The sequence below is a fragment of the Jaculus jaculus genome, chromosome 6, assembly GCF_020740685.1.
Source record: "Jaculus jaculus isolate mJacJac1 chromosome 6, mJacJac1.mat.Y.cur, whole genome shotgun sequence".
Taxonomy (NCBI): domain Eukaryota; kingdom Metazoa; phylum Chordata; class Mammalia; order Rodentia; family Dipodidae; genus Jaculus; species Jaculus jaculus.
In genome coordinates, this window is record NC_059107.1 from 151,176,383 (window position 1) to 151,204,076 (window position 27,694).

The 27,694-nt window shown below is 45.8% G+C and overlaps 1 protein-coding gene across 3 annotated transcripts in view; it reads right to left on the minus strand.

Moving 5' to 3' along the window:
* Window positions 1-27,694, minus strand: part of Large1 (LARGE xylosyl- and glucuronyltransferase 1) — a 576,767-nt gene that overhangs the window by 103,561 nt on the left and 445,512 nt on the right. For all 3 annotated transcript variants that reach the window (XM_045152294.1, XM_045152293.1, XM_045152295.1), the window contains exon 7: window positions 23,929-24,033. In XM_045152294.1, coding sequence (XP_045008229.1) covers window positions 23,929-24,033 — 105 coding nt within the window. The remainder of the gene's footprint in view (window positions 1-23,928; window positions 24,034-27,694) is intronic.

Below are 27,694 nucleotides of genomic sequence, written 5' to 3' on the forward strand. Positions count from 1 at the left end.
TCGCCATGACACCTTACTCTGTGGTTTAGTGTATCCACTGCTGAGCTTCATGTAACTTGAATTATTTTTTCCTTTATGATGAGTCTTTGATTCAACATTAAGTTAAAATAAAATAATAGATGTGAATATAAAGGACCCATGGTACTGCTTGCAAATGTTACCTGTCCATCTGTAACATTTAACAACATGATGACATCTTATTCCATTTGCCCTATATAGATGGTGGAAAGGTGGGCTGTTTCCAGATTTCAAAGTTCTCATAAACATTCTGGAATATGTGTTTCGGTGTCCTATATATTCCTCCTGGGTCCATACCTAGGAATGGAGTTTCTGGGCCTGTGCTCATCCAAAGCAGATCCTGTAAAGTGGTTCTCTCTGTTTACACCCCTTCTCTGTCTTTTTGTATTGTAGACCACCTGACAAGGTGTTCATACTGTGCAATACTGCATTGCACATTTAAATTTATATGTTTTTAATATTTTATTTAGATATTATTTGACAGAGATAGAGAAGCAGAGAGAGATAGAGACAATTGATATGCCAAGGACTCCGGCCACTTAAATGAACACCAGATGCTCGTGCCACCTTGTGAATCTGGTTGATGTGGGTACTGGAGAACTGAACCTGGTTACTTTGGTTTTGCAAGCAAGAGCTATAACCACTAAGCAATCTCTCCAGCCTTGAATTTACATGTTTTAATGACTAGTGAAGCTCTCCACACCTGGAGTGTCCATTTGGGTTCTACAAATATCTGTTAACCAGAAAATCCCTTGTAAATAAAAAGTTGAGGAACAGTATTTTTATAGGTCAGATTATGCACACCAATAGATGTGTTCAAGTCCTAACACCAATAACTGTAAATGTGACTTTTATTTGGAAACCAGGTCTTTATAGAGATCATCACATTAAGATGAGGTCATACCAAGTTGAGAAGGATCCAGACCAATGGTTGATGTCCCTATAAGAAGAGGAGGAGAGGGCTGGAGAGTTGGCTTAGCGGTTAAGCACTTGCCTGTGAAGCCTAAGGACTCTAGTTCGAGGCTCAATTCCCCAGGACCCATGTTAGCCAGATGCACAAGGGGCACACACATCTGGAATTCATCTGCAGTGGCTGGAAGCCCTGGTGCACCCATTTTCTCTCTCTCTCTCTCTCTCTGCCTCTTTCTCTGTCTGTCACTCTCAAATAAATAAATCAAAATAAACCAAAAAATAAAAAAAAAAGAAGAGGAGAAGAGGCAGAGACAGACATGGAGGGAAGCTGGACATGAGAAAATACAAGTAGACACTGGAACTCTGTGATACAAGCAAGGTATGCCCAGATATACCATCTGAAAGAGGTATAGATGACCCTTAGAGACTTAGGGAAAGTTCTAGCACCTTGACTTCAATTTGTAGCACAGATATTTTAAGGTACATAGTTTGTGGTATAGATTGAATATGGCTATATTTTGATCATAAGTGTTTCAGAGTATGGATATTTTGGGTTGGGGATGTTTACATGTGTACAATGGATGTCTTAGAAAGGTACCCAAAGTCTAAACACAACATTTTTTGTGTGTTTAAATACAGGACTGTGCACACAGCCTTAAGGTAATATATAGCTTTTCCAGTGGACCTTTGAATATGTTCTGTCACACAAGGTCAGCTGTTGATTCTCCACTCACAGCATCATGTTGGTGCACAAGAATTTTCAGAGGTAAGTATTTCAAAATTTGGGGCTGGAGAGATAGCTTAGTGGTTAAGGCACTTGCTTGCAAAGCCTAAGGAGCTTGGTTCTATTCCCTTATACCCACGTAGGCCAGATACACAAGGTGTTGCATGTGTCTGGAGTTTGTTTGCAGTGGCTAGAGACCCTGGCACACCCATTCTCTCTCTCCCAAATAAATAAATAATTAAAAAATGAACACACATCTGATTTTGAGTAACAATGCTCCACCAGTAATTTACCATATCTCTTGTTCCTTAGGCTTTGCAGGCAAGTGCCTTAACCACTAAGCTGTCTCTCCAGCTCAAAATTTTTAAACACTTACCTCTGAAAATTCTTGTGAACCAACATGAGAAGTTGTGCATGGTTGTTTTGCATAGAAATAAACTAGTGTGAGTAGAGGGATATGGCACAGAAAGACAAATCTCTGGGTGAACTGTTGCCCATTCAGCTGCAATTGAGAGAGTAAAACCTTTGAGATAGATTGGGCTAGCTGACCTGCATTAGGGCAACAGGAAGAATGTAGACTCTTTTGGAGGGTCCTGAGTGCTCAAGAAGTATTCTGTTCTTCAAAGTCTGCTTTATCCCCCCTCCACTGGATTAACAAATTGGCACCCTACCTGGTATTGTGGAGTATAAGAAATGCAGGAAAGAGAGGGTCATTGAGTTTGCAACACGATCTTGTGTTTTGGAAATGGCCATGGGCAGTGTGAAGCAGGCTTGCTGGATGCCTGTATGGAGAACCAATGGAGCCATGAAGATGAACAGTGCATTGCAGTAAAGACACAGTAGAGATGCCGGGACCATGATATGGCTCCTAAGGAAAGCTGCCAGCCCTGGATGAAGTTTTACAGGACTGTGAGTAGTCTAGCTGGCATATTTTCCTGTTCCTATCGTCCACCTTATGTGGGCCAGGGGGTGATATCCACTCTCTGCTCATGCCATCATTTTCCTTGCCATCATGGAGATTCCCCTTGATTCTGTAAGCCAAAATAAATCCTTTTTTTCCCCCAAAGCAGCTCTTGGTCGGGTGATTTCTACCAGCAATGCGAACCTGACTGCAACAGACTTACATCCCAAGGTTGTCCTTTGATTTCCACATGCTTGTCATGACACTTACATGCCCATGCATATAAACATATCACACCACAAGTAACTTGATTACCAGGCACCTTAGGCTGTACGCTGGGTCAAAGTATTACTGTCATCTTTTGTCTAATTTGATTTAGTGACCTATGATCAATAAATCATAGATGGTAAGTAATTCTGCCTATTTTTAGATAGTAGGCTATGACAAAAAAACTGTAGGTAGAAATCATGTTCACTGTGTGTGAATCTCCTGTCTTCCCACCTAGACTATCATTAGAGGGTTGAGTCTCTTGTAAGACTCTGAAACACGATGGTGTGTCACAGCCAGTCCACATCAAGTAGGGGACAGATGGCGAAGAAAAGCATCCTAGATGTGCCCAGGCCTCTGTGGGTAAGGCAAGTGTTGAACACTCACAAGAAACAGCTTTAGGAGAACAATAGACAAGAGTAAAGAATATATCAGTCTTAACATTGCCACTAAAAGCAGAGCAAAATACAGTGCTCAGGAAAAGCTGGGGGACATGCAAAACCCTAGGATGGTACTGCTGGGTCGGAGGAGAGATAAGGGGGTGGGCTGTCTGAGAACCCTGGGCTTTAGGCCCACACTGAAAACTGCACACAACAGCCAGCTGAATAGGAGTTAGATCTATGCTCCATTTCTTGGCATCGAGAGTTTAACTTCTTTGTCTGTGGGCATGTGCGTAGTAGGTGGCGTGTAAAGATATGTGTGCCCTGTGTACTAGCAAGTGGAGATGAGAGGAGGATGCTGGGCTTCCTCCTCTATCGCTTTTCTTATTTCCTTGAAACAACGTCTCTCATCGAAACTGAAGCTTACGTTTCCTTGGTGAGCCACAGAAATTCTATCTCCATCCCCCTCATGGCTATGTCTAGTATTTTTATGTGGACACTGGGGCTCAATGTCAGGTCTTCATGCTTGTACAGAAAATGCTTTTATCACCCGCTGAGCCATCTTCCCAGCCCCCTGAGATTTTAATTTTAATTTTTAATTTTAATTTTTAATAATGAACCTGCTTCTCTTTACCAGTCTAGCCAGATGCTTCACTGCACAAGATAATTTCTCTCATTTTTCCTACCAAGAGGGATGAGGCCGTGTGGATGGCCAACTGACCAGTTGACCAGACACACTGGTGGCATGATGGAGCAATGACTGGATGGGCTGCCGAAAGAGCAAAAGGGTCTCTGAAATCTCACACCTCAACAAAGTGGGTGTGCATGGAAGGGCCTGAGCACACATTCCCGTGGTCAAAGAAAACCGCCTCTAAAAGAGCCGCAGAGGCATGCGGAACTTAGTGTCCTTCCCCTTCCCACCTTCCTATGTACGCACTAGAGAGAACCAACACCTCCTCATGGCAATGACTCCAGAGCATTCACTGCAGCATCACTGTCCACCATTGCTGGGTCTCTTTGGCTGCCATTCTCTGTGCTGTGGGGACCTTGTCTTACCTCTGCGCATTCAATTATCTGTCCCTCCCTAGTAGCAAAATCCAGGAGGCTGGAAGCTGGTAGAACAGGTAGGAGGTGAGGAGTAAGCAAAAGGCTTCTTCTTCTTCACGGACTCTGCGGTTTTAAATGTTTCTGGAAGAAGCTATGTTCTTTTCCATTGCAGCCTCTGCTGGCCAGCCTTTCTCCATGATTCATGCTGTCACTGGGTTCTGGCAGCATTATCTTTTGCTGCTTCTTGATACAGACTTGACACCCCACCTCTACCCCCACAATTCTTATGTTGAGATCCTAAGGTGTACTTATAGAAAAGGCCTTACAAAAAGTTAAGTTAAAATAAGGTCTTTAAGATGGGTCCTCATTCAGTGTGATTAGTGCCTTTCTAAGAAGTGATTAGGACACACACAGAGGAAGACCATGTGAGGACACAGGGAGAAGGCAGCCACCTCCAAGCCAAAGAGAGAGGCTGAGAAGAACTTAACATTTATGCCCAGCAGAGTGGCGTACATCTATAATCCCAGTAGAGGCAGGAGGATCAGAAGTCCAAGGTCAGCTTCAGCCATGCAGTGAATCTGAGGCTAGCCTGCATTATATAAGACAGTCTCAAAGACAGAGAGAAGAAGGAGTGGGAGGAAGAAGAAGAAAAGGAGGAAGAAAGAAAGGAAAAAAGAAAATTAAGTAGCCTCTGTTGACACCTTGATCTTGAACTTCTTGCTTCTAGAATTATAAAATAAAATGGTGTTTACCACTCTGTGGTAAATAGCATCTATTTCCAGTGCTATAGCCGGCAGCAGCTCTTTGCCTCAACACCTCTGTGGATACATTTAATCTAGCTCATCCACTCCTATAACCAGGCTCTTCCTTGAGATAGCCATTTCCTGATGGGATCCTGATAGTTACCTGTTATTCAATTAACCCCCTGAAAAAAAAAAGTTTTCATCATGGTATTTGATGATTAAGGTTATTTCTATCCAGAAGGAAAATGAGAAGACGGGCTGCTGAGAGACAGGGATGGGATTTCACGCATGTTCTTCCTCACCCTCTGGCCCTGTGCCAACACTGGCAGACCTGCAGCCTGCTTCATGGAAGAGCCACGTCACAGATCCAGAGGTCCATGGCCTGGCAAAGGAGGAGCCTAGGACATCACTAGGATGACCTCTTCCTTTTCTAGGTAAGCCGAGACTCAGAGACAGAGGCGTAATCAGCCACACGTACAAAGGCCCTGAGCCAGTGGATATATTGGAGGAACTGTACGGAGTTTCTGCCTTGTAGGTGGTGTGTGGGTTATATGCCATGGGGATCCAGTTGAAAGAACACGTTCCTCAAAAGTGGTCCACAAATGGTAGCTATGACTGTCAACATTGTTCTTACATACCTCTATGGGCCTGCCTCCTGGGAAGGAACTCCAGGCGCCTTCAGGCCACGGCAACACCTTGGGGTCTGAATCCTTACTAATAATGAGCCTATCTGCATTGCCAGCTGGACTCCAGCACACCCCAGGCTGCCCTGCTTGTGGGAGAGGTTTTATTTCTAGGAATTAGCTTAGCAGAGCATGCATTTAGTGCTGGGCACAATGAAGGAAACACTAAAACCAGCTTTGATGTGGTGAAAATCCTTTATCAAAATAATGTGCACAGTTATGCTGGCCCCAGCTTTCAGCAAGTGTGATAAATGTCTCCCCTTTGATCTTTTCTGGTACTTAATGACCCGCATGGGTACAGCCATCTGCACTGTCACCTTAAGGACCTGTTTAATGCAGGGTGAATGTTCCCCTGGGATAAGAATTTCTGCTCCATTGGAGAAAAGAGAAGCACAGTGAATACTGTACCTGAGCCATTTCCCAGGTGGCTCCTCAGTCTCTTTGACCACCACAGAGACTCGCAGTTGGACTGGGTCCACGCCGTGTGGGTGGGGCACAAGAACAAAAGCGGCTGTGGTGCTTAGGCCAGCTCGCAATGGCATGCACTCACCCTAAGTCCTACTTCCCTTACCTTTTCCCCTCTTGTAATTGGATCCCTTCGAAATCAGTTGTGGTTATCTTTGAAAGTCACAGAATCCGGAGGCCTCTTGCATAAAGTCTCCCTACTCCTCATTCTTCCTGAAACCACCACAGGTGGCTCCCAGCACGGCCATCTCACTCACATGCCTCCTGTCCACCAAGTGGCAAGATTCATCTCATTGCTCGGTGGTCATTCATGTACGCTGCCCACCCCACTCCTCTGCCTTGGGATGCCCAGTCCTCTCTACATACCAGTGTCCATCACAGACACAGGAGATGAGCCCAGAGGAGGTTTATAAATGAGTTGACGGGAGGAGTGAGTCTCTCAATATGCCAAAGTCCTTGCCCAGCGGGATTCGATGGAGGCTCAGTAGTAACCAGTTGTAAATGTGATGGGATGGGCAGCCCACTTCAGCAGCTTTCTTGCCTCTGCTTTCAGCCAGGATGGAGGCCATTTATTCACAATCGGATCTTCTCAACTGGGTGTGGTGGCACACACCTTTAATTAACCCCAGCACTTGGAAGGCAGAGGTAGGAGGATCACCAAGAGTTTGAGGTCACCCTGAGACTCCAGAGTGAATCCCAGGTTAGCCTGGGCTCGAGTGAGACCCTACCTCAAAAAACAAAAATTCTATTCTATGACTATCCATCACCCCCACAGGGCAAAGGATGGCACAGACCTCACTATCAGGAAGCTCTCTCCAAAGTAACGTCTTCAGCCCACTGGCCATCTTTGGGTCCAAGTGAGGGTGCTAGAAAGAGCATGGGCTAGAGTCAGACAGGCCTGGGTCTGAATCTGCTCTCTGAACCTCCTGGGTGGTTGACCCTGGGCAAACTGGGGTTGATCTCTGAGTCCTGGCTCTTCTCTGTGCAGTGGAGAGCAACAATACAGTTCTTATCGTCAAAGGCAAACTGCTCCCCGGAAATACTTCTATCAATGCTGTCCTCGACTAAAGCTTCCTGTAGTTATATACGGGTTCTCAAATGTATCTGCTGTTAGAAATCCTGAGAAAGGAGGAAACTGGGGAGCAGGCAGTAAGCCCATTTGTCCCCAGCACTGCATCTTGCAGTTATCTTGACCTTCACCCTATGTGTTGGAGGAGCCCTGAGGGACTTGAAGGAACAGTGGGATGAAGCAACTGTTTTTCAAAGAATATTAAATAATTAGACCACAGAATTAGTGACGTGTTATCCAAAGTCCTAACATGACAGGGGTATTTGAAGAGAGGAACCCGAAGTGAGGGTGGGGGAATGCCTCTCAGTATGTATAGAAAGCACAGCGCAGCGATGGAACGGGAGAGAAGGTTCTTGCGAAAGTTAGTACTGAAGAGGGACTCCGATTTTTAACCTCTGGTTGTCTAATTGAAAGGATTTACAGTCACCATGGGAAATAGTCTCTGGTTGTGTTGGTGAGGGATTTTCTAGATTAGATTAGCTGATATGGAAGGGCCCACCCTACTTGTAGGTGGCATTCTCCCGTGGGCTGGGTTCCTGGACTTTGTTTAAAAAGGGAGAGCGCCGGCTAAGCACGCCATGCTCATCACTGTCTCTACCTCCTCCACGGTGGGGTGATAATGTGATGTGGGCTTCCCCACCGTGATGGACTCTTACTCTCTACAACTCTAAGCTGAGCTATATCTTCCTTCCTTAAGCTGATTTTTGCTGGCCATCTGGTTCCAGCAATGAGAAGGCGATTAATACATACACACAGGCGGAGTGAGGAACGACGTTATTACTGACTTACAAAGTACCAGAGATGATTGCTCTTCTCAGCCAGGGGCCTCCCTGATGACTACGTTCAGTTCAGAGTCTGTATCGTCCTACCACAGTCCCGGACACTCCCCTGTTCTCAGCTTAACTGACTCCTCCTGTGGTCAGGTCCAGCCCAGGCCAGCGTAGGGCCTTCATCAGGCCATTCTATTCCTGTCCGTTGGCTGTGTGCCGGGCTGGCTCCAGGTTCCTCTTGAGGTTTTGGCTGAAATTTCTCCTCCTCAGTGAGTTCTGACCCTGCTGTCATCCACCTCAGATGGCTTGAGGTAGCAGTCACAACGTGGCATTCCTTTCCTTCCTCCTCCACAGGTGGGGAGTGAAGACTCTAACAGATCACATGCGCCAAGCTCCACAGTCAGGAGGACAGGAAGCGCTGTGTCCCCACAGGTAAAGCACTGAGCAGTTTGAGCAAACTCAGTAATCCCCCTTGCAAAAGAGTGGGCATGGCTCAAGGTGAGGGCAAACATGAAAAACACTAACGCAGAGCTTGGTCGTGAGAAATACATGCTCCATGAATGACGCTGATGTTAGTATGCAATTCGGGCTTTTGGTGCATGTGAATTCCTGTCCGTGCACCCCTGTGAAGACAGGTGCTCCCTGTTTGCTCACCTGTGGTTAAGGTGATCCCTTCCGTTAAATGAAAAGCCAGGGTGTGGAACCTCTGGAAAAATGAGTCACTGTAGTGAATGGACTGCTGCCTTCACCCTTACACATATATTTCCTTCATCTTAATCATACAATCATTACAAACATCCAGAAGACTCCAAAGCCAGAAAGGAACTTTGAAATAGCTGAGGAAGTGGATGCCGAGTGAAGGCACCTGATGACACAATCTCTCCTGGCCCAGATGAACAGCAAATGACTAGTGGCTCTGGTGGCCTCACGAATCCAGCCTGAAGGCTCGTTGTGGTCAGAGGCTGATCCCATGCACAACGTATCTACCTGGGCAGCACCCTTGCTCAGCATCCACGGCTGGCTGGCACGCCCCTCCCACACCTAAACCTCCTCTCCCGTGTGCCCTGCAGTCCGTGTGGCCCTATCTCTGCTGACTCGTCCCATAAAGCTGCCCCTTGCTTGTTGACTCCTGTCACTACCCCACATTTGCACATCTGAGTTTTTCTCCTTTTCTCTCCACCACCAGAAACTCCAGGATTTTCTGCTTGTCACTAAACCAACAAGACAGACTTCAAAGATGTCTGCATTTCGAAATGTCATCGTTCCGACTCTAATGCCTGCATTCCCACCCTGTCTTGATGCCGTTTCCTCTTCTGTGTGGAAGTGTCTGGTGGGCCTTAGACTTCACTTAACCTTGACAACCATCATGTGCCATGGGATTCTGCATGACATGTATTTTCAGGTGACACCAGTGCAGAAGATATGTGCCCAAGGTTATGTGAGGATGCATGGAGGAACTGAATTTGGCTTAGGGTAAGCAGGCAAACTAGTCTAGCTGAATCAGTGAACTCTGAGTTCTGTAAGAGTCACTGTCTCAAAAAATTAAGGTGGAGAGCACTTGGAGAAATTGCTCAGTGGTTAAAGCTCTTGCCATGCAAGTGTGAGTGAGGACAGGTGCTTGCAACCCCAGCACCCATAAAAACGCTAGGTAGGTGCTGCAATCAACTGCTCATTGCTGGCTGAAAACACCTGGCCAAGAGCATCCTGTATGAGGAAAGGGTTTATTTTGGCTTATAGACTCAAGGGGAAGCTCCATGACGGCAGGGAAAATCAAATGGCATGTGCAGAGAGTGGACATCACCTCCTGGCCAACATCAGGTAGACAACAGGAACAGGAGACTGTGCCAATCACCAGCAAGGGGGAAGTTGGCTATAACACCCATAAGCCCACCCCCAACAATGCACTGCCTCCAGGAGGCTCCAACTTCCGAGTTGCCACCAACTGGGGACCTAGCATTTCAGAACACATAAGATTACGGAGGACTCCTGGGTCAAAGTAAGTGTGGCAGCTCGCCTATAATCCCAGCCCTCAAGAGCAAGAGACAAGGGGTCCTGGGGCAAGTTGGCTATCTGGACTAGCTGAATTGGTGAGCTTTGGCTTTAATCGAGAGATCCTGCCTCCGTAAAATAATGTGAAAAATTATCAATTAAGACACTCAATACAATCCTATGAGGTCCACACAGAAATGTACCCACACACACATGAACATGCACAGAAACACATGTGTACCACAAACACATATGCACGTAAAAAAAATAAGGTGGAGAATGAGGAGATGAGGACATCAACCCCTGGCTTCCACATACATGTGTACACACATGCAAATGCAACTGTACGTACATGTTCCCACACATGTGGACTTGTATGCACACATACAGGTGTATACCACACACACAGATACATGTGAAAAATACTTGCTGAACTCCCTCCACATGTCAGGGCACATGGTATGTACTAGGGCATAAAGGGCCGAGTAAGGATGAAAAGACAGAAGACAGATCACAGATACATCGAGGGCCAATGGACATGTTTTTCTCTGCTGTTTCCTTTATCTTTTGGTGCAAGTCTCCAATTAAGAGGACCACTAGCCTCAGGTAATTTCATTCTTTTATTGCCTCTATAGGAAATCACATAATTAAGGCGGGTGAAAGTACCTGAGGTTTCCTGAGCATTAATACTGTAGTTCTACACCATTGTGTTTTATGTTACATTTACAACAGCTTATTTAGTCTTCAGAACAGCTTATCAACACTGGTTTATTGGTCCCATTTATCAAGTGTGGAAAGCTCACTGTCACAGGCAAGATTTAACCCAGTTCTGCTAGATCACCCTGTTTCTACTTTGCTGCAAACCATTGTGCTAAACTTATTCATTAAAAAACAAAAAAACAACAACAACAAAAAAAAAAAAACACTAGACGCTTGTTTCACTGTCTGCATCGGGCTCATGTGGGTGGCTTGGGACGCGAAATTTGGCCAGCTTGCTTTACGAGTAAGTGTGTTTAGCCTTTGAGCCATCTTACCAGCACCCCCAGAAATTTGTTCTTAAAGGTTTAGAAAAAGTATGTACTTTTGTCTTTGAAAATCAAAAGGTAGTACTCAGCTGTTGGTAGTACTCAGCTTCTCTACTGCAGCCCCGAAGTAGCCACAGGAAAACAGAAAATGCACTGTATGGCTGTGAGACCACAGCCCTTTATTACCAGACTGACAAGTCCAGTCTCATAGTTCTTATGTGTCACCAAGTAGTCTCATTTTTATTTTGATTTTTTTTCTCCGCAATGTAGAAATGCAAAAGCTGTTAGTTCCAAAGGACACATACAGATGGGCAGGGGCCAGATCCAGCATGTGCCCACACCTGCTGTAAACAGTTAAGTATTCATTGAGAGACACAAAATAGATTTGAAAACAGTAAAAGGATAACATTTCCATAGCCTATTCCCCTGACCACTCCAACTCGATCCTGGGCTTGAGGAAGAAGAGAGTCCTGTTTCTTCTTTCATTGGCTGCCTCTGTGGAGCCTGGTGAAAGGTGAGTCTATCTGCATCAGGCTGGCCTTAATAAATGTGGACTCAAGTAAGCAAGGCCTGCCTTGGCAAAGCAGCCATGCAGGTTGAGAGATGGGCTATTTCTCTTAGATAATTGCCTTTGCTGAGCTTCCCTTCACTCGAAGAAACCCCGCAGGGCTCTGCTAACCAGTACAGGATCTTCCACAGCATTCTGATTCAAATACATCTGACCCACTGTGGTGAGGTGTCAAATATGCTCTGAAAGGAGACGTAGCATCTGAGGGACAGGGAGGGTTGTGTAAGCATAATGGTGGATGACAGGAAACAGCTCACAATGAGACTGACGAAGGAGGTGGTAGGTCTCCTTTGCTCTGTGACATCACTGGCACTTTAAGTTGAGCTCCCTCAGCCAGAGGGAGAGTACAGGAGAATGGACCAGGAGCAGAAGGGATGGTAAGGTGTCTTGCTGATCTGCTCTTCCCTGCAGCCCACAGCTGTCCTCACGGATGCACTATGGTCCCTGGTAATTGTCTGCAGGGCTTTCTTTTTTTTTTAATTTTTTTTTTTTTAATTTGAGAGCGACAGACACAGAGAGAAAGACAGATAGAGGGAGAGAGAGAGAATGGGCGTGCCAGGGCTTCCAGCCTCTGCAAACGAACTCCAGACGCGTGCGCCCCCTTGTGCATCTGGCTAACGTGGGACCTGGGGAACCGAGCCTCGAACCGGGGTCCTTAGGCTTCACAGGCAAGTGCTTAACCGCTAAGCCATCTCTCCAGCCCTGTCTGCAGGGCTTTCTTGACAGTCAGTGGTTTGTGGCCTCTTGTTCCCACTCAGGCATCCCCTGAGCCTAGCAAGAGGCGCGATACTATGCACGGCTAACATTCACTATGTCTTTGCTGAATGAATGCACCCAGCTCAAGCAGATGTGGAGCCCAAGAGCCCCATGATGGCCAGGGAAAGTGGGTGTAGGCAATAAAACAAAGGGAAAGGGTGTGAAGGTATGCATAGGATTTTTATTATAAAGTCTCTGGCACAAAAAGGGGGAAACCTCTCTACTAGATAGGCATCACCTCCTTGGTATTAGAGACTGCTGAAGGAATGGGGTGTAACCTAAATGGTCTGGTTTAAATCTTCCTGGTGATTCCAACACACAGCCATAATGGCTCGGTACTTGTTGCAGTCAGGTTCACATTGCTGGAAGACATCACGTGAGCAAAAGCAGCTTGTGGGGAATAAAAGGGCTTATTTTGGCCTATAGACTTCAGGGGAAGCTCCACGATGACATGGTGAATTATGGCATGAGCAGAGGGTGGACATCACCGCCTGACCAACGTCAAGTGGACAATAGCAACAGGAGAGTGTGCCAAACACTGGCAAGGGGAAACTGGCTATAATACCCACAATCCTGTCCCCACCCCCAACAATACACTGCCTCCAGGAGGCTTCGATTCCCAATCTCCATCAGCTAGGGAACCTAACATTCAGAACAACTAAGTTTATGGGAGACACCTGAATCAAACCACCACAGTACTGATCTAAATTTAGGAGTCAGTGAATGGTGTTAAGACAGTTCATGGCCTTCTAACCTTGTATGCTGGGGGAAGGGTGAAGAAGATCTCCTGTGTAAAGCAACTGCTCTACCAACCACTGCCCTGCACTGATGGGCCAAGAAGAGGCTAGAAGGCAGGCGTACGCTCTGGGCTTTGTCGTTTATTGGCCCATTGACTTGTGAAACCAATTAACCTCAGTGAATGAGCATCTCTGTAACACTGGGATTACAGGAGCTAATGCACATGAAAGCTGCATCAAATCCCAGCGATTAGAACCTTGAACTTGACAGGATCTAAAGAAATCAGATGTCTCTTCCCATCATAAATACAAATTCGAGGAAACCATGCCTTCTCTACATGGTAGATTATCTTCTCTGTGGAAGCTAACTTTGGGGTCATGACCTTTCTTCTGACCTTTCATTATAAACTGAAGTGCTCAGGTGTCTAGTATTGAGTCATAGCTTCTGTTAGATCTTTGTTTTTATTTATTTATTTGAGAGCTACAGACAGAAGAGATAGAGAGAGAATGGGTACATCAGGGCCTCCAGCCACTGCAAATGAACTCCAGATGCATGTGCCACCTTGTGTATCTGACTTACATGGGTTCTGGGGAATCGAGTCTTGAACCAGAGTCCTTAGGCTTCACAGGCAAGTGCTTAACCATTAAGCCATCTCTCCAGCCCTATAGCCTCTGTTAGCTCTTTGGATGAGAAAGACCAGAGTGACAGAGATCCACCCCTTGACTTTCAGGCTTAGCAGACGAAGAAAGAAATGTTTTCAGGAATGGCTACCCCTTGTGTTACAGCTAGGTCAAATGCACACAATTTTTTTTGTCAGAGACCCTCTGTCTTGGCTGGAGAAATTTAGGTTGGCTTCCTACTAAGTGGCTGCTGTGAAAATATTGGTTCTTTTGCAATATACAGACTGGCTTCCCAGCACAGAAAACAAAAAACACATCAGCTCTAAGAGATGAGCACTGTGCATACAACATGATAATTGAACTTTAAAGTGGTACAATTTAAATGATACTTCTAAGTATCTATAATGTATCTATAATATATCTAAAATATCTATAACTATAATGATTATTAATATATTTTATAATTCAAAATAGAGGATTTCATATATAACATAACACATTATATAATATATGTGATATATTATATAATGAATATATATAATAGAGTATTTTATATAATGTTATAATTATTTATACATTTGGCATTTTCTGACCTATAGCAATTTGAAATATCCATAACATTTGACCTATCATGTTTGTGCCTTCAAATTTACAAGCTGGGTCCCTAGCCCACAAAGTGGTGGTACTGGGGGACATAAAGGGGAAGCCCTCATGACTGGGGTTAGTCCTCTTATGAAAAAGGCCTTCAGGAAGCTCGTCTATTCTTTCCATCCTCAATGAAGTTTCCTTTTTGAATTAGAAAGCAGCTTCACCAGGGTCTGGAAATACTTCCTGGCCTGCTCTGCTGTCCATGGTATTGGTACATTATGAATGGACTAAGAGAGTCAGTGTCCATTCGCAGTGGAGGACAGGGTGCGTGGAGAAGTGGCCTGGCTGCCCTAGAGTCAGGCTGACGAGCAGTGAGTGAGAAGCCCAGAGAGAGGTCAGCACGTGAGGTGCAGGCCCACAGATGTGGCAATACCATTTCCCCAGAGACAGCTACAGCTCAGCTGGAAGAGTCAGACTTTTGTGTTTGGTTTATTTTTGCTTTGTCTTCCTTCTAATTTCCGTGTGCAGTAAAACCACGAGATTCCTTAGCCAGAGCTTGCCAGGAAATAGGATCATTTAACAGGAAAGTAGCCAGGAGAAAAGGTCTCTTCGAGGGAAATTGTGGTGAAGACATTTTGCACGTGCATTCAGACTCCAGAAGCCATGAATTAAATAAATAAACACGTTCTCTGTGGCCACAGCCCCAGGAAGCGATGGTGAGCAACTCTTCTAGAACAGTGTCTTTTGCTTATGAAACAAGGCAATGGGACATCTTGCCATCTTTTTTTTTTTTTTAATATTTTTTGTTCATTTTATTTATTTATTTATTTGAGAGTGACAGACACAGAGAGAAAGACACATAGAGGGAGAGAGAGAGAATGGGCACTCCAGGGCTTCCAGCCTCTGCAAACAAACTCCAGACACGTGCGCCCCCTTGTGCATCTGGCTAACGTGGGACCTGGGGAACCAAGCCTCGAACCGGGGTCCTTAGGCTTCACAGGCAAGCGCTTAACCGCTAAGCCATCTCTCCAGTCCATCTTGCCATCTTTTCAGGACACAGCTTGGAAAAGACTTTAGTGCCTGAGTTTAATTTTTGAACCCCGTCAGTGCTGACGGGCAGGGGGCAGGGGGCTGCTCCTGTTTGGCTGTCTGGGGTGCTTCAGAAGGCCCTCTGAGGCTGAAGCTTCACAGTGGTCGGGTCAAATGCCTCGGTCCTGGTGGTCTGGTGGGCGTGGTGCATAGCATTGGCTTTGGTGCAGGCTGCAGCCACAGCCTGGGGATGAAAACTTGGCTCAGAGACAAGACGTTAAATGAGAAGGCGAAAAGGGAAGGTGGATGCTGGGGACAGTGGTTTCTCCCCACGACCCCGCAGCCTGCTGGGCAGGGCCGGGCTGCCTCGTCAGCATCCAGACACCAGGCTTGCCTCACGGCTCACCTGGCAGGTGCCTCCCTCCGCACTCTCTGCACCCAGGAGGCCCAGCTGCCATCTCATTGTCGAGGTGCTTACTGTGTGCCAAGAACTGTCCATTCATGCGCCTTTTCCTGAAACTCTGTGAGTCTCTCAACACCTCCATCGTACAGAAGTGGAAAGTCAGCCAACCCTGGCCCCACAAAACAAACATGAGGAGGTCTGTCCAAGGCTGTCCGGTGAGTCATGATCAGATGGAGTCTGTTGGGTGTCAACACAGCTCCCTCTCCATTGGGCATATACTCTACAAGCTGTACCATCAGTGAAATTCAAAAGCCAAACTGGCGCTGGGGAGATGGCTCAGTGGGTAATACGCTTGTCGTGCATGCAAGGATGAGGACCTGAGTTCGGATCCCAGGGCTTAGGGAAGGGGTATTTGTGTGTGTGTGTGTGTGTGTGTGTGTGTGTGTGTGTGTGTGTGTGGTGGGGGTGCATGCTGCCTACCATAACCAAACCACAGATTCCATAACATTGATGGGAAGTGAAAAGAACGGTAATGGGCGGTGGAACTGGAGAGGGCTGCTTGGGCTATGATGGCCAATGTCACCACTGTGAGAGGCCAATGGAGCAGCGAGCCAGACAGCGGGAGAAGCCGGGGCAGCAGGCTGTGCAGCAGTCCAGGTATGACACAGCTTGCAGGGGCAAGTGGGGCCTGAGTAAGGGTCAGGGGTCAGGGCAGCTGGACCGGAGAGAGAACAGGGAGGAGAACGGGGCATGGTCCTGCAAGTGCTTGAGGCCAGCCTAGACCGACTCCTTTCTCCCAATGCTGTGTTCTGCTGTTGTCCACTCTGGACGTGAGATGATCTTCAGGAACCGTGGCGCAAAGGCAACAGGACCAAATGCATGGCTTAAAGCCAGGGTGAATCAGAGGAGCCAAGGGGCAAGATGGGAGGAGAGATGGCCCTCCGATGCTGAGCTCGTGGGGATCTGACTCCAGCCTTGCTATATGCAGGCAGTGGTGGTGGTTATGGGAAGCATGTATCTGTCTCGTACATGGGCCCCACTGGATAAACCATCGCATATTATTTTCCTTTGAGCCTGGACCATATGAAGTGTGGAATTTTTATTTACTACTATTATTGCTAATATTATTGTGGCTTTCATAGACTAGCTTGGGTGACAGTTCTTCCTGTTAACTAATTCTTTACCAAGCATTTTCACTACTTTGGAAAAAACTCATAGACATCAAAGCCCACTCGGGAAATCTGGGTGGCCAGGCCACATGGGTACAGTTGTGCATTTAAATCCATGATGGTGAAGGTGGCTCAACCCTGACAAAAGAGAGAAGCATCAGTCATGTCATTAGGCTGGCTGTCGTAGCCCAGCCTCACAAACGATGCAATGACCTAAAGATTATCGTACAACAAATTTTAAAAATTTCTTCTCATTTTAAATTTTTTAATTTTTTTTTTATTTGAGAGCGACAGACACAGAGAGAAAGACAGGTAGAGGGAGAGAGAGAGAATGGGCGCGCCAGGGCTTCCAGCCTCTGCAAACGAACTCCAGACACATGCGCCCCCTTGTGCATCTGGCTAACGTGGGACCTGGGGAACCGAGCCTCGAACCGGGGTCCTTAGGCTTCACAGACAAGCGCTTAACCGCTAAGCCATCTCTCCAGCCCTCTTCTCATTTTAAAATACAGCAGTATATTGATTTCTTTTGAGGGGGGAGATAGGGTCTCATGTAGCCCAGGCTGAAGGCAGCCTTAAACTCCTGCTCTTCCTGCCTCTACCTCCCACATGCTGGGATCAGTGGCATGGGTCACTATGCTTGGTTTATGTGGTGGGGAACAAACCCAGCACTTTGTGTATGGTAGGCTAACACTCTCCTAACTGGGTTACATCCTCAGGCCACCTGACCTAAAAAATCAGATTATATTTGCAGGTCATATTAGACAGGTGAAACTTGAATTTTCTTCTAGGGTTGTAGAAGAGGAACTGTAAATGCATTATAAACATGTCTAAATAAAAGAATACATATAAATATGTTGACCCCTCTCAAGTCTCCCCCTCCCCTTCTTTCCCACTAGTCTTTCTTCTACTTGGATGTCATCATTTTTCCTCTCCTATTATATAGGTCTTGTGCAGGCAGCATCAGGTACAGTGAGATCATAGAAACAATCTTTTTCCCACTGTCATTTCCCCCCTTCTCATCACCTCTTATATATGTCAATAAAAATAAATAAATAATACATTTAGATAGTGTTTATATCTTTTTCTAACACTCTTTTGCCAGGATAATAGCTAGTTAGTAGACTACTGAACAAATTAATAAATGAATGAATAAATGAGGACATAAACTGTGGTGGGTTGATTCAGGTGTCCCCCCATAAACTCAGGTGTGCTGAATGGTGGGTTCCCAGCTGATGGAGATTTGGGAGTTGATGCCTCCTGGAGGCAGTGTATTGTTGGGGCTGGGCTTATGGGTGTTATAGCCAGTTTCCCCTTGCCAGTGTTTGGCACACTCTTCTGCTGATGTTGGCCAGGAGGTGACGTCCACCCTTTGCTCATGCTGTCATTTTCCCTGCCATCATGGAGCTTCCCTTTGAGTCTGTAAGCCAAAATAAACCTTTTATACCCCACAAGCAACTCTTGGTTGGGTGTTTTCTGCCAGCAATGGAAACCTGACTGCAACATGAACTAAACATAAACCTGCTCTCTCTGAATGCAGTTATTATGAGTATGAGTCGTCCAGCCACGATATTCCTTCAAGGCATGTTTGTCCACAGCTTTGACATGCAGGATGCCAGAGGCGGAGGCCAATGTCAGGTGGTGCCCTACACTCGTGCTTATCCCACGGAAGCTATTTGTTTCAGTTCTTTGGCAAGTTGTCAACTGTTTTCTCCATCTGAATTCCTGCCACGCAGTTTACCGTAGAGTCCGGCTTTATCGCCCATCATGTCTCTCTTCTTCACAGCCCAGTGTTTGCTCCAACCTCAGAGGAGAGTCAGTCCTTGAATGCCCCAGTTTTCTTGTTCTGCAGGTAAAGATTCCTAGAGAAGTTCACACTCCCCAGAGAGCCAGGTTTCCATCTGCCTATCTCTGGCCTAATTTGGGGACTGAAAGGAACAGGATATATTTTGCTTTTAAATTGTTTGGAGACACACATCCTCTGGCTTATATTATACCCTTCATCTTGGGATGACACACCTTCTCCTTGAATCACCTTTGGGATCTTGCACAAATAAGCTTGAACTTGCTGCTGACTTTCTCCTTCCCTCACCTCTTCCTTCATCCCTTGATGCTTCCAGCATACTCTCCTTCTTTTTCTTTGCTGTTTATTTAAAGATATTCACCCATCCATCAGTTTATGCATTGCAGTAAATTGAACCTTAACAAGCCTGTCGAAAACCCTGTCTTTTTTTATTTATGTTTTTGGTCTTGCTGACAGCTGGATGCTGGGTGAATGGTACTGTCTTGAACTGAGGAGGTGATGCATGGACAGGGAGATGAGAGTAAATTGTCTCTGTGCCAAGGATATGGAAGGCACCCTTAAGTCCACAGCTAAACAGTCGAGGGCAAGAACCTTGTCTGCGATCTGCCTACCCACTCACAACTGCTTCGGCTCTGTAGCTACATTAGAATGAAAATGGGTTGTAGCAAGCTCCACTAAGAGCCCGGTATGCTGACACCAGTAATTTAAGAACTTGGAACTGGGAAGCTGAGGCTGGAGGATAATTGCATGTTTGAGGCTAGCCTGAGCTACAGAGTGATGAGCGCTATGCTTCAAAAAATATATATCCTGGGGTTGGAGAGATGGCTGAATGGTTAAGGGTTTGTCTGCAAAGCCAAAGGATCCCGGTTCAATTCTCCAGGACCCCTGTAAGACAGATACACAAGGGGGAACATGCATCTGGAGTTCGTTTGTAGTGGCTGGAGGCTCTGATGTGCCCATTCTCTGTGCCCCCTCTGCCTCTTTCTCTCTATCAAATAAATAAATAAAATATATTAAAAATATATATCCTACAAACAACAGCAAGGACAAGAAAGAAACCCCAGGAATCCTGTTGGAACTGAGCTGATAACCTCCTCCATGTAGACTACCTGACAGAAAGCTAGAAGAAGCCATTCTACATGCAGTTCTATGGGAGTGAAGATACTCCACAGTGGACACTGCAAGCCTTATAATTATAATTCCAGCCAGGCCAAATGAGCCAACAGGTACAATAGTGGCAGGTCTATTATGGTGGAAACCAACTGCACTCCAATTGGACTGGAGGCCTGCTCCATGGGAGGGAATACATCCCTGATTCTGAAAACTTAAAACAGGGGTAGTCATGAGCACTAGGGGTATAACATCTGTTGATGTCTGGATAAGTGTATATACTATGCTTATCAAACTGCCCAGTAAGAACTTCTCTTAATATTCATACCCTTATATTAATGCTACTCTCACTTTGGGTAGAGAATCTTCTCTTTTCAGATGGCAGTGACCTTGGGATGACTCAGATGGTATCATGGTGCTGGAAAGAAGTGACTGGAGTACTGAGTAACATCTTGGTCACACCTTCCAAGGCTCAGGGTCTAATGTGGAAGAGGTGGCGGAAAGAATGTAAGAGCCAAAGGAAGGGTAGGACTCCTTACAACGTGCTCCCTCCAGACATAAAATGGCCTGGATATCCATGACATAGTGCCTGACACTACCTACACAAGACCATCATAAGAGGAGGAAACGATGATGACATCAGAATAAAAGAGAGACAGATTGAGAGGGGGAGGGGATATGATGGAAAATGGAATTTCAAAGGGGGAGAGGGAGGGCAGGAGGGTATTATGATGGGATATTTTTTATAATCATGGAAAATGTTTAAAAAATTGAGAAAAAATTAAATTAAAAGGAAAGAAACCCCAGGAAAAAAAGGAGGGGAAATGAAGGGTAGAATATATTTCTCTAACTCTTTGATGGCTAGGAAAGAAAACAACAAACAAACCAAACAAAGGAACATGAAAACTTAGTGGGTCTTTCAAGGACAATGTCTACATGACAAGAAGCCCTATGAATTAAAAAAAAAAAAAAATAAGATCACACATGCTCAGGTACCTATGATCTGACCTGGCAGGTAGTAGGTATAAGTAATGAGCCAGGCTGAACTTGGAATTCCTTTGCAAACAAGTACTCAGGCAGGACAGGGGAGAAACCCGGCCCACCCCCAGTGCTTCGTTTCAATGCCAGCCCGGTGCTGCACAGCAGGTTCTGACCCAGGATTATCAAGATTGCTGGATTTATTGATCAGAAAGCCTGGGCTCACTGTGCTGGGTAGGAGACAAAGCATGTAAAAGTGAAAAGTGAGGCTGGATGGGAATTAGCCCCAGACACCAGGTTTCCCCCGTCCCTGCAGAGATGGCCTGAGGCCTCTTGGTCCCCACAATGAATACCAATAACCTCACCCAAGACCCTCAGCAGAATTGGGGTGTGGGAAAAGGGGTCTATGTATGCAAACTTTTTATCTAAAAAAGTCAATTCATTAAAAAAAATGGTGAGGGCTGGAGAGATGGCTTAGGGGTTAAATGCTTGCCTGTGAAGCCTAAGGACCCCGGTTCGAGGCTCGGTTCCCCAGGTCCCACGTTAGCCAGATGCACAAGGGGGCGCACGCGTCTGGAGTTCGTTTGCAGAGGCTGGAAGCCCTGGCGTGCCCATTCTCTCTCTCTCCCTCTACCTGTCTTTCTCTCTGTGTCTGTCACTCTCAAATAAATAAATAAAAAAAAATGGTGAAAAATCAGGTTCCAATTCAAACACCTCATGCTTTTTCAGGAGAGTCTCAAACTTACACACTGGCAGGAAGTTGACATATGAGCTAAAATTGGCTCCTCTCCACCCCTGATAAAGTAAAATGGAAAGCTAGCCTTCTCCAGGTAGTGAAAAAGGTAGCTGCATGGTCTGTGTATTAAAAAAACAAACAAACAAAAAAAAACAAAAACAAAAACAAAACACTTGCTGGTTCTTTCTTGACTTATGGGTTGGGAGACCTTAGCAAACCCTAGTCCACCATGTAGCGGCCATTTTTAAAGTCAGTGGACTCCATTTCCTGAACGAATAACTGGAAGAAACCTGGAGGAGGACAAAGTGGAAGATGTATTAAGTACTCCTGGGCTCCATGAGCACACTTCCTCCTTAACTGGTGACCCACATACATGAGGCACCCTTGGTCCTTTATAAGGAAAGCACTAAGGTTCAAATCAGTGAAGCTTCCTGGCCAGGCTATGGGGACTCAGTGACCGAGCTGTGGTTTCAACTCAGATGTGCTGGAGTTGGCCATAGGGGTACTTTGCTGTAGAGGCTTTTATAAAAAGCTCAAGATGGGCAGGGTTCAGGGTGGCAAGTTCCCTCTAGCAGAGTCCTCAATTTCCCTGAGAACTTCAATGTCTGGATGACTCATCCTCCGATGTGTGACACAATCTTTAGTCTTAAAATAACACCTCACCCAGCACTGTGAAATCCATTCAGCCTCTTATTGCATAAATCCTTTTACAATGATCACTTGGTGTGACTGGCTTATTTAAATGGACACGTCACACTTCTCTTGGGGCTTTCTCACGGACAGGAGGTAACGTACTGACTCTGCGTGTCAAGTAGAAACCGAAGGTGGTTAAGACACTTGGAGGTCTCCAGGCTCCACGTTCCGCAGCAAATACTGAAGGGTGGGAGGGGACGTGCCATTGCTGCCATATAAATTCTCCAGGATGCTACACTTTTCTTCTCCATGCAAACCTTGATTGATGGTCAGAGCTTTTTGTTTTACGCAGATAGCCGTGACTCGCTACTGCATCCTCCGGGCATTGTAGTTTTTCTCTGTGTGACATTTTCTATCAGCATATGTTTTGGAGACAGACAGGAAGTGTGCACAGCAGGGTTTCTTCTCTTGCCCATCCCACAAATAATGTCTCTGGCTCTATGAAAGTCTATAAATTCATGCAAGATGGGGCGATTATTTCCTCCCCAAAAAAGGTACCTAGAGCTCCCCCATTTTTTTTTTTTTTGAGGTAGGGTCTCACTCTGACTCAGGCTGACCTGGCATTCACTCTGTAGTCTCAGGGTGGCCTCGAACTCATGGCAATCCTCCTACCTCTGCCTCCTGAGTGCTGGGATTAAAGGCGTGCACTACCACGCCCAGCGACTCCCGCATTTTTAACTGGGAACCTTATTATATACCCATATTGCAAACTGCTCATATTCCCATTGAACTATACTTTGGGTTCATGAATGTACCAGTCAGTCTCTGGGGGTGGACAGCGATTCAAAGTTTACCTTCCCATTACTGAGCTCTGTGTTCCAATCCTGATAAAAACTATGAGTCTGAATCCTTTGAGAACAGTGTACTGCAGCAGTGGTAACAAGTGTGGAAGGCAGAGATGGAAAATCCAGGGGCATTTTGAAGATAAACATTGGAAGGAACATTGGGGGAGACAGGGAGGCTGCTCTGGTTTCATTACTTATCCACTCCATGAGGCCAGGGACTATATCTGAAGTACCTAGCATGCAGTCTAGAACCAGGGAGCATTCAGATGGTTGTTAGCTGAAGAACGGCTGCACGAGTGATAACAGAGACAGAAACAAAACAGAAGCAAGCCATGTTCGTCTCAAGGGAAAACAAAGAGCTTGTTTTTAGGTACATGGCATTTAAGTGCTGTGGTACTCAAGGTGTGGATTTCCGAGTATGTCTGCCCACCTTTTCTCCTTCCAGGTGCGTGGTGGGCTGTACTTACAACTTCTGAAAAGAGAATTGGCCACGTTATGTACTGTAGCCACTGAAAGAGGAGCAGGACTTTCAAGAGCTAATGTGAACTCTACTGCTTTCCCTCCCCTTGCATAGAAGGATGCAGCCAGGGAATCCCGACACCTACAGAAAGCACGCAATGTGACTGAGAAAGACAAACACCTGTCCTCAGAGAACAAAATGCCAAAGTTGTTTATTATTACAGACTGATCTTTGGATGGCATCAACCGTCAACTGTAGGAAGCTACAGGTCGCTAGGCTCTAGGCATCAAAGTCAACAGAGGAATTTTCAGGTGAGACTGTTGGACTTCCACAGATCAACTGCTCTGTCGCATACGGTGCAACATCAAGAGATAACCCGAGGGTCATCGACTGGCCTGTGTCTTATCCACTAGTGAAATCAGGCAGCCAGATATCATCCTCTGTGTTGCTGGCCACCTTTCTGAGGCAAGAGTGAACACAATCTTTGTCCTTGTCACTTACCTGTGTTATAGCCTCTTCCAAGAGCTGGCCACGGGCGGTGATTTTTCCATAGGTTTCCAAGATACCAGTCACTCTGGTTCTCTACCAAGCCCAGGACCTGTTGTCCTAGAAAACACAGAGAAGGCGGGCACTTTAGAAGGAGAATCCCAGGCATGTAGGGCCTAGGAGTAATGAACACAGGAAATAATCGTGGCAAAGTACCATATCAAAACTTTGCTTCTACCAGGAGCTTTGATTAAGGGCCAAGTCCTGGCCCATGTGCTTAACTTACATTAACATATCCCATTCTCACAATTAGGTATCTGCCTTTAGTATCCCTATTTCATACAGCAGACACAGCATTCCAGAATATTTAATTACCTTGCCCAAGGTCATCTGTTTATCTCTGATAAAGCCAGAATCCAAAATTACTCATTCATTCATGGGTTCATGAATTTGTTCCCTAAATTCATGGAACACATTTTTACAGCCTGACATACAAACATCCCAATCCTGAAATTTCCTGCTCCATATTAATTTACTGGTTTTCTGAACACGGGCCAAGACTTGTTTTCTCACATTAGAGAGGATAAAATTGTTCTTGTTTGATGAGATGACACAGGAAAGAGCCACTCAAGACTGCTATTTTGGGTGTTTGGGGTCTTAGTGCTTCCTCTAAAATGCATCCATCTATGTCAATGCCACAGTTTATGTCTGGAGGATAACTGCTTCTCTGTCTCCCAGAGTTGGGCTTTGGCATTGGACTTGTCTCTGGCACACCATAGCAACTCAGGTAAGTTAGGCTTGTAGTACGTCACCTAGGGATATATTTCTGGGGTGTAGTCCATCAGTTGGGGGGTATCACTGAGGTTTAGTTTATCACTTAGGGATGTATCTATTGGGTATAGTCCATTACTTAGGGATATGTCTCTGGGGTGTGGGGAGGAGTGAATCTCTGGGCCTTCTACGTATGATATCAGGTCCACCTGACTTCTTGTAGACAATCCAGTAAGCCACTTGTAGAAGTTATTCTTTTTGGGCTATCATCACCATGTTGTTGATTGGGAAATGAAGCTCTCACATGACCAGTGAGTTATATAAGCAGTGCCAGTGCTAGGACATGAATCTCCATTTGTCTGACACCCAGAACCTTCTTACCGTCTCAATGCATTACTGCTTACCCTTGCAACAGATGTTTGAAATCTATCTCACAGGAAGGGAAACTGAGGCTGGGAGACTTTAAATAACTCACTAAAGGTCGCACAATAAATCAGCACTGTGTTTCACAGCGCTGCCACATTGATGCCTTCTGGAGTGAAACCTCTTATGCTGTTGGCCAATCTGAGAAAAAAGGAGCTTTGGACCAAGTGAAGCCCCAGCGACATGTTGAGAAAGCACAGCAGTTCTCTTGGAATACCACGCTGGGTGATATAGGACCTCCTTGGGGTGATGACAGCTCCCTGAAATGATGGTGTGTGGGTTTGGTGTAATTCGTTTGATCAATTTATTGAGCTGCTATCTAAATCATCACCCAGGCACAAATACATAAATTAGAGACTTGGGGAAAACACTAGCATCCCCTTGGTCTGTGCATATGATCACATCCAAAACTTGCAGAATCTCTCTGAAAAAAAAAACATGTTCCCTCAATTCAGGCAGTGCAGGAGCCAATCAATGACACGTGCAACAAGCTTGGAGTGTTCGTGCATAAACAACCGACCTTGAAAGGTTTGGCACCCTGAGCTGAGAAGCCATACACAGACGCACAGTATTATGACCCAGTAAGAGAGCTCGTTTTGTAACCTCACATGGGGATAGGATACAAAGCAGAAGTGGTGTGATATTCAGAAGGCATATACTCAGTACTGACAGTGGGGGAATGATGCTTCCTTCTCCCAAAGGTGGCCACCTGAATCTCACCTAAGGCCATATTCAGGTAGCTCAAGTCCAAATTCTGTATGTTGGCACATTACACATTTCACTTGGCCTCAATCTATTGCTTCAGATAAGTTTACTCCCGACAAAAATATATGGTACTGGGGCTGGAGAGATGGCTTAGCGGTTAAGCGCTTGCCTGTGAAGCCTAAGCACCACCATTAGAGGCTCAGTTCCCCAGGACCCACGTTAGCCAGATGCACAAGGGGGCGCATGCGTCTAGAGTTCATTTGCAGTGGCTGGAGGCCCTGGAGCGCCCATTCTCTCTCTCTCTCTCTCTCTCCCTCTTTCTCTGTCTGTCACCATCAAATAAATAAATAAAAATAAACCCAAAATAAAATAAAATAAAATAAAATAAAATAAAATAAAATAAAATAAAATAAACAATATGGTACTGCTCGTGTTACCTTCTCACTCATTCAGCCTTCTCCGGGCAGGAACTACCCTTGCTTCTGCCCATTCCCATTCATAGTCTTTTCATGGCCCACCTCTAGCATGAGCTACACTTTGTCTGCTCTGCCACCACGTTACATGGCAGACGTCTCTACTTGGTTCTTCCTGCTGGTAGCTGTGCTTTAGCTTACTTATCCCTGTCATGGAATAAGTGGGAAATATCCAGGCACACCCCTCACTGTACATACCCCATTCCTGCCTGAGTGCCTGCACAAAGCCCTTGTACATCACATACAACAGTTGTTTAACAAGTGCCTGTTGAGTTAATGACCCTGCTGGGTAAAACCTCTCCTGACTAGGAAGCCCAGCCACGTTAGTACATGTTAATGTCTCTGCATTTCTGAAGTTTTTAATCGTTCCATCATCTCACCCCTCCACATCAATGCTTCTTCTATACCTGTGACAGTCATCTTCTGGTGGCTGGGATGAAGCACTCAACTAGGAGCAGCTTACGGAAGGAAGGGGTCTACTTCCTCCCAGCTTACAGCTTCAAGGGGACTTTTCGTCACGGTGGGGAAGACACAGCAGGAGCAGACAGTCAGGTGTCACACTGCCGGGGCAGCAGGGAGGAAGTAGAGTGAGCTTGTGGATTGCGGCAAGTAGGGTTGGGGTATACAACCGGGCTGGGGCTGTCCCCAGCGAGACCACCTCCTCCAGCAAAGCTCCACTTCCCCAAAGCCTGTGCCAGCTGGTACTGTAGTAAGTATGAGGCCTAACCCTCTATGCAAGCCTGCACTCAAGGCATGGAGCTCCAGATAAGGAAGAATTTTCAGTGATACCTTAAACTGTGGCATCTGTAAATTACACCCCCCCCAAAAAAAAAATTATCTCTTTTGGTGGCAGCCCATGGCCTTTTTGCCTAATTCTCTTAAAAAATAAAATTCTTAACTAACAACATGATCATTGAAAATTTCATATTCATTGGTTGAGAAACAGCAAAACCATCAATAGCTACAAGACTTCATTTAGCTTTTAAAGTGGATTCATCAGCTGTTGTATCAATTATTTTAAAAAAAAGTCACGAGGGGAAGTGATTTGCTTATTAGTCTCTCGGCAGTGTTGGATTCTGCCTGCGGGCCTATGATTCCTCCCCGCCTGAGCTGTCTGCTCAGCATTGTAGTCCCGCGTCTCTGCAGAGGTCTGTGGATAGGGACAGGGGACTTTGAGGCGCAACGGAGCTGAAGGCAAAGCCTGTAGAGTCTGGACTCCTGACCATGTGCTTTCTCACTGTGCTGTCTTGACCATCTTCCTCAATCTCTAGCTGCCTTGGTATTGAACTCTTATGGCTGTTGTAGGAACATGAAATGACTTCATAAAAGTTGAGTGATGAGGATAGGGGCCAAAACACATTAAGCACTATGATAAACGTCATGGTCCGGTGCATCCTACCCTGATTCTG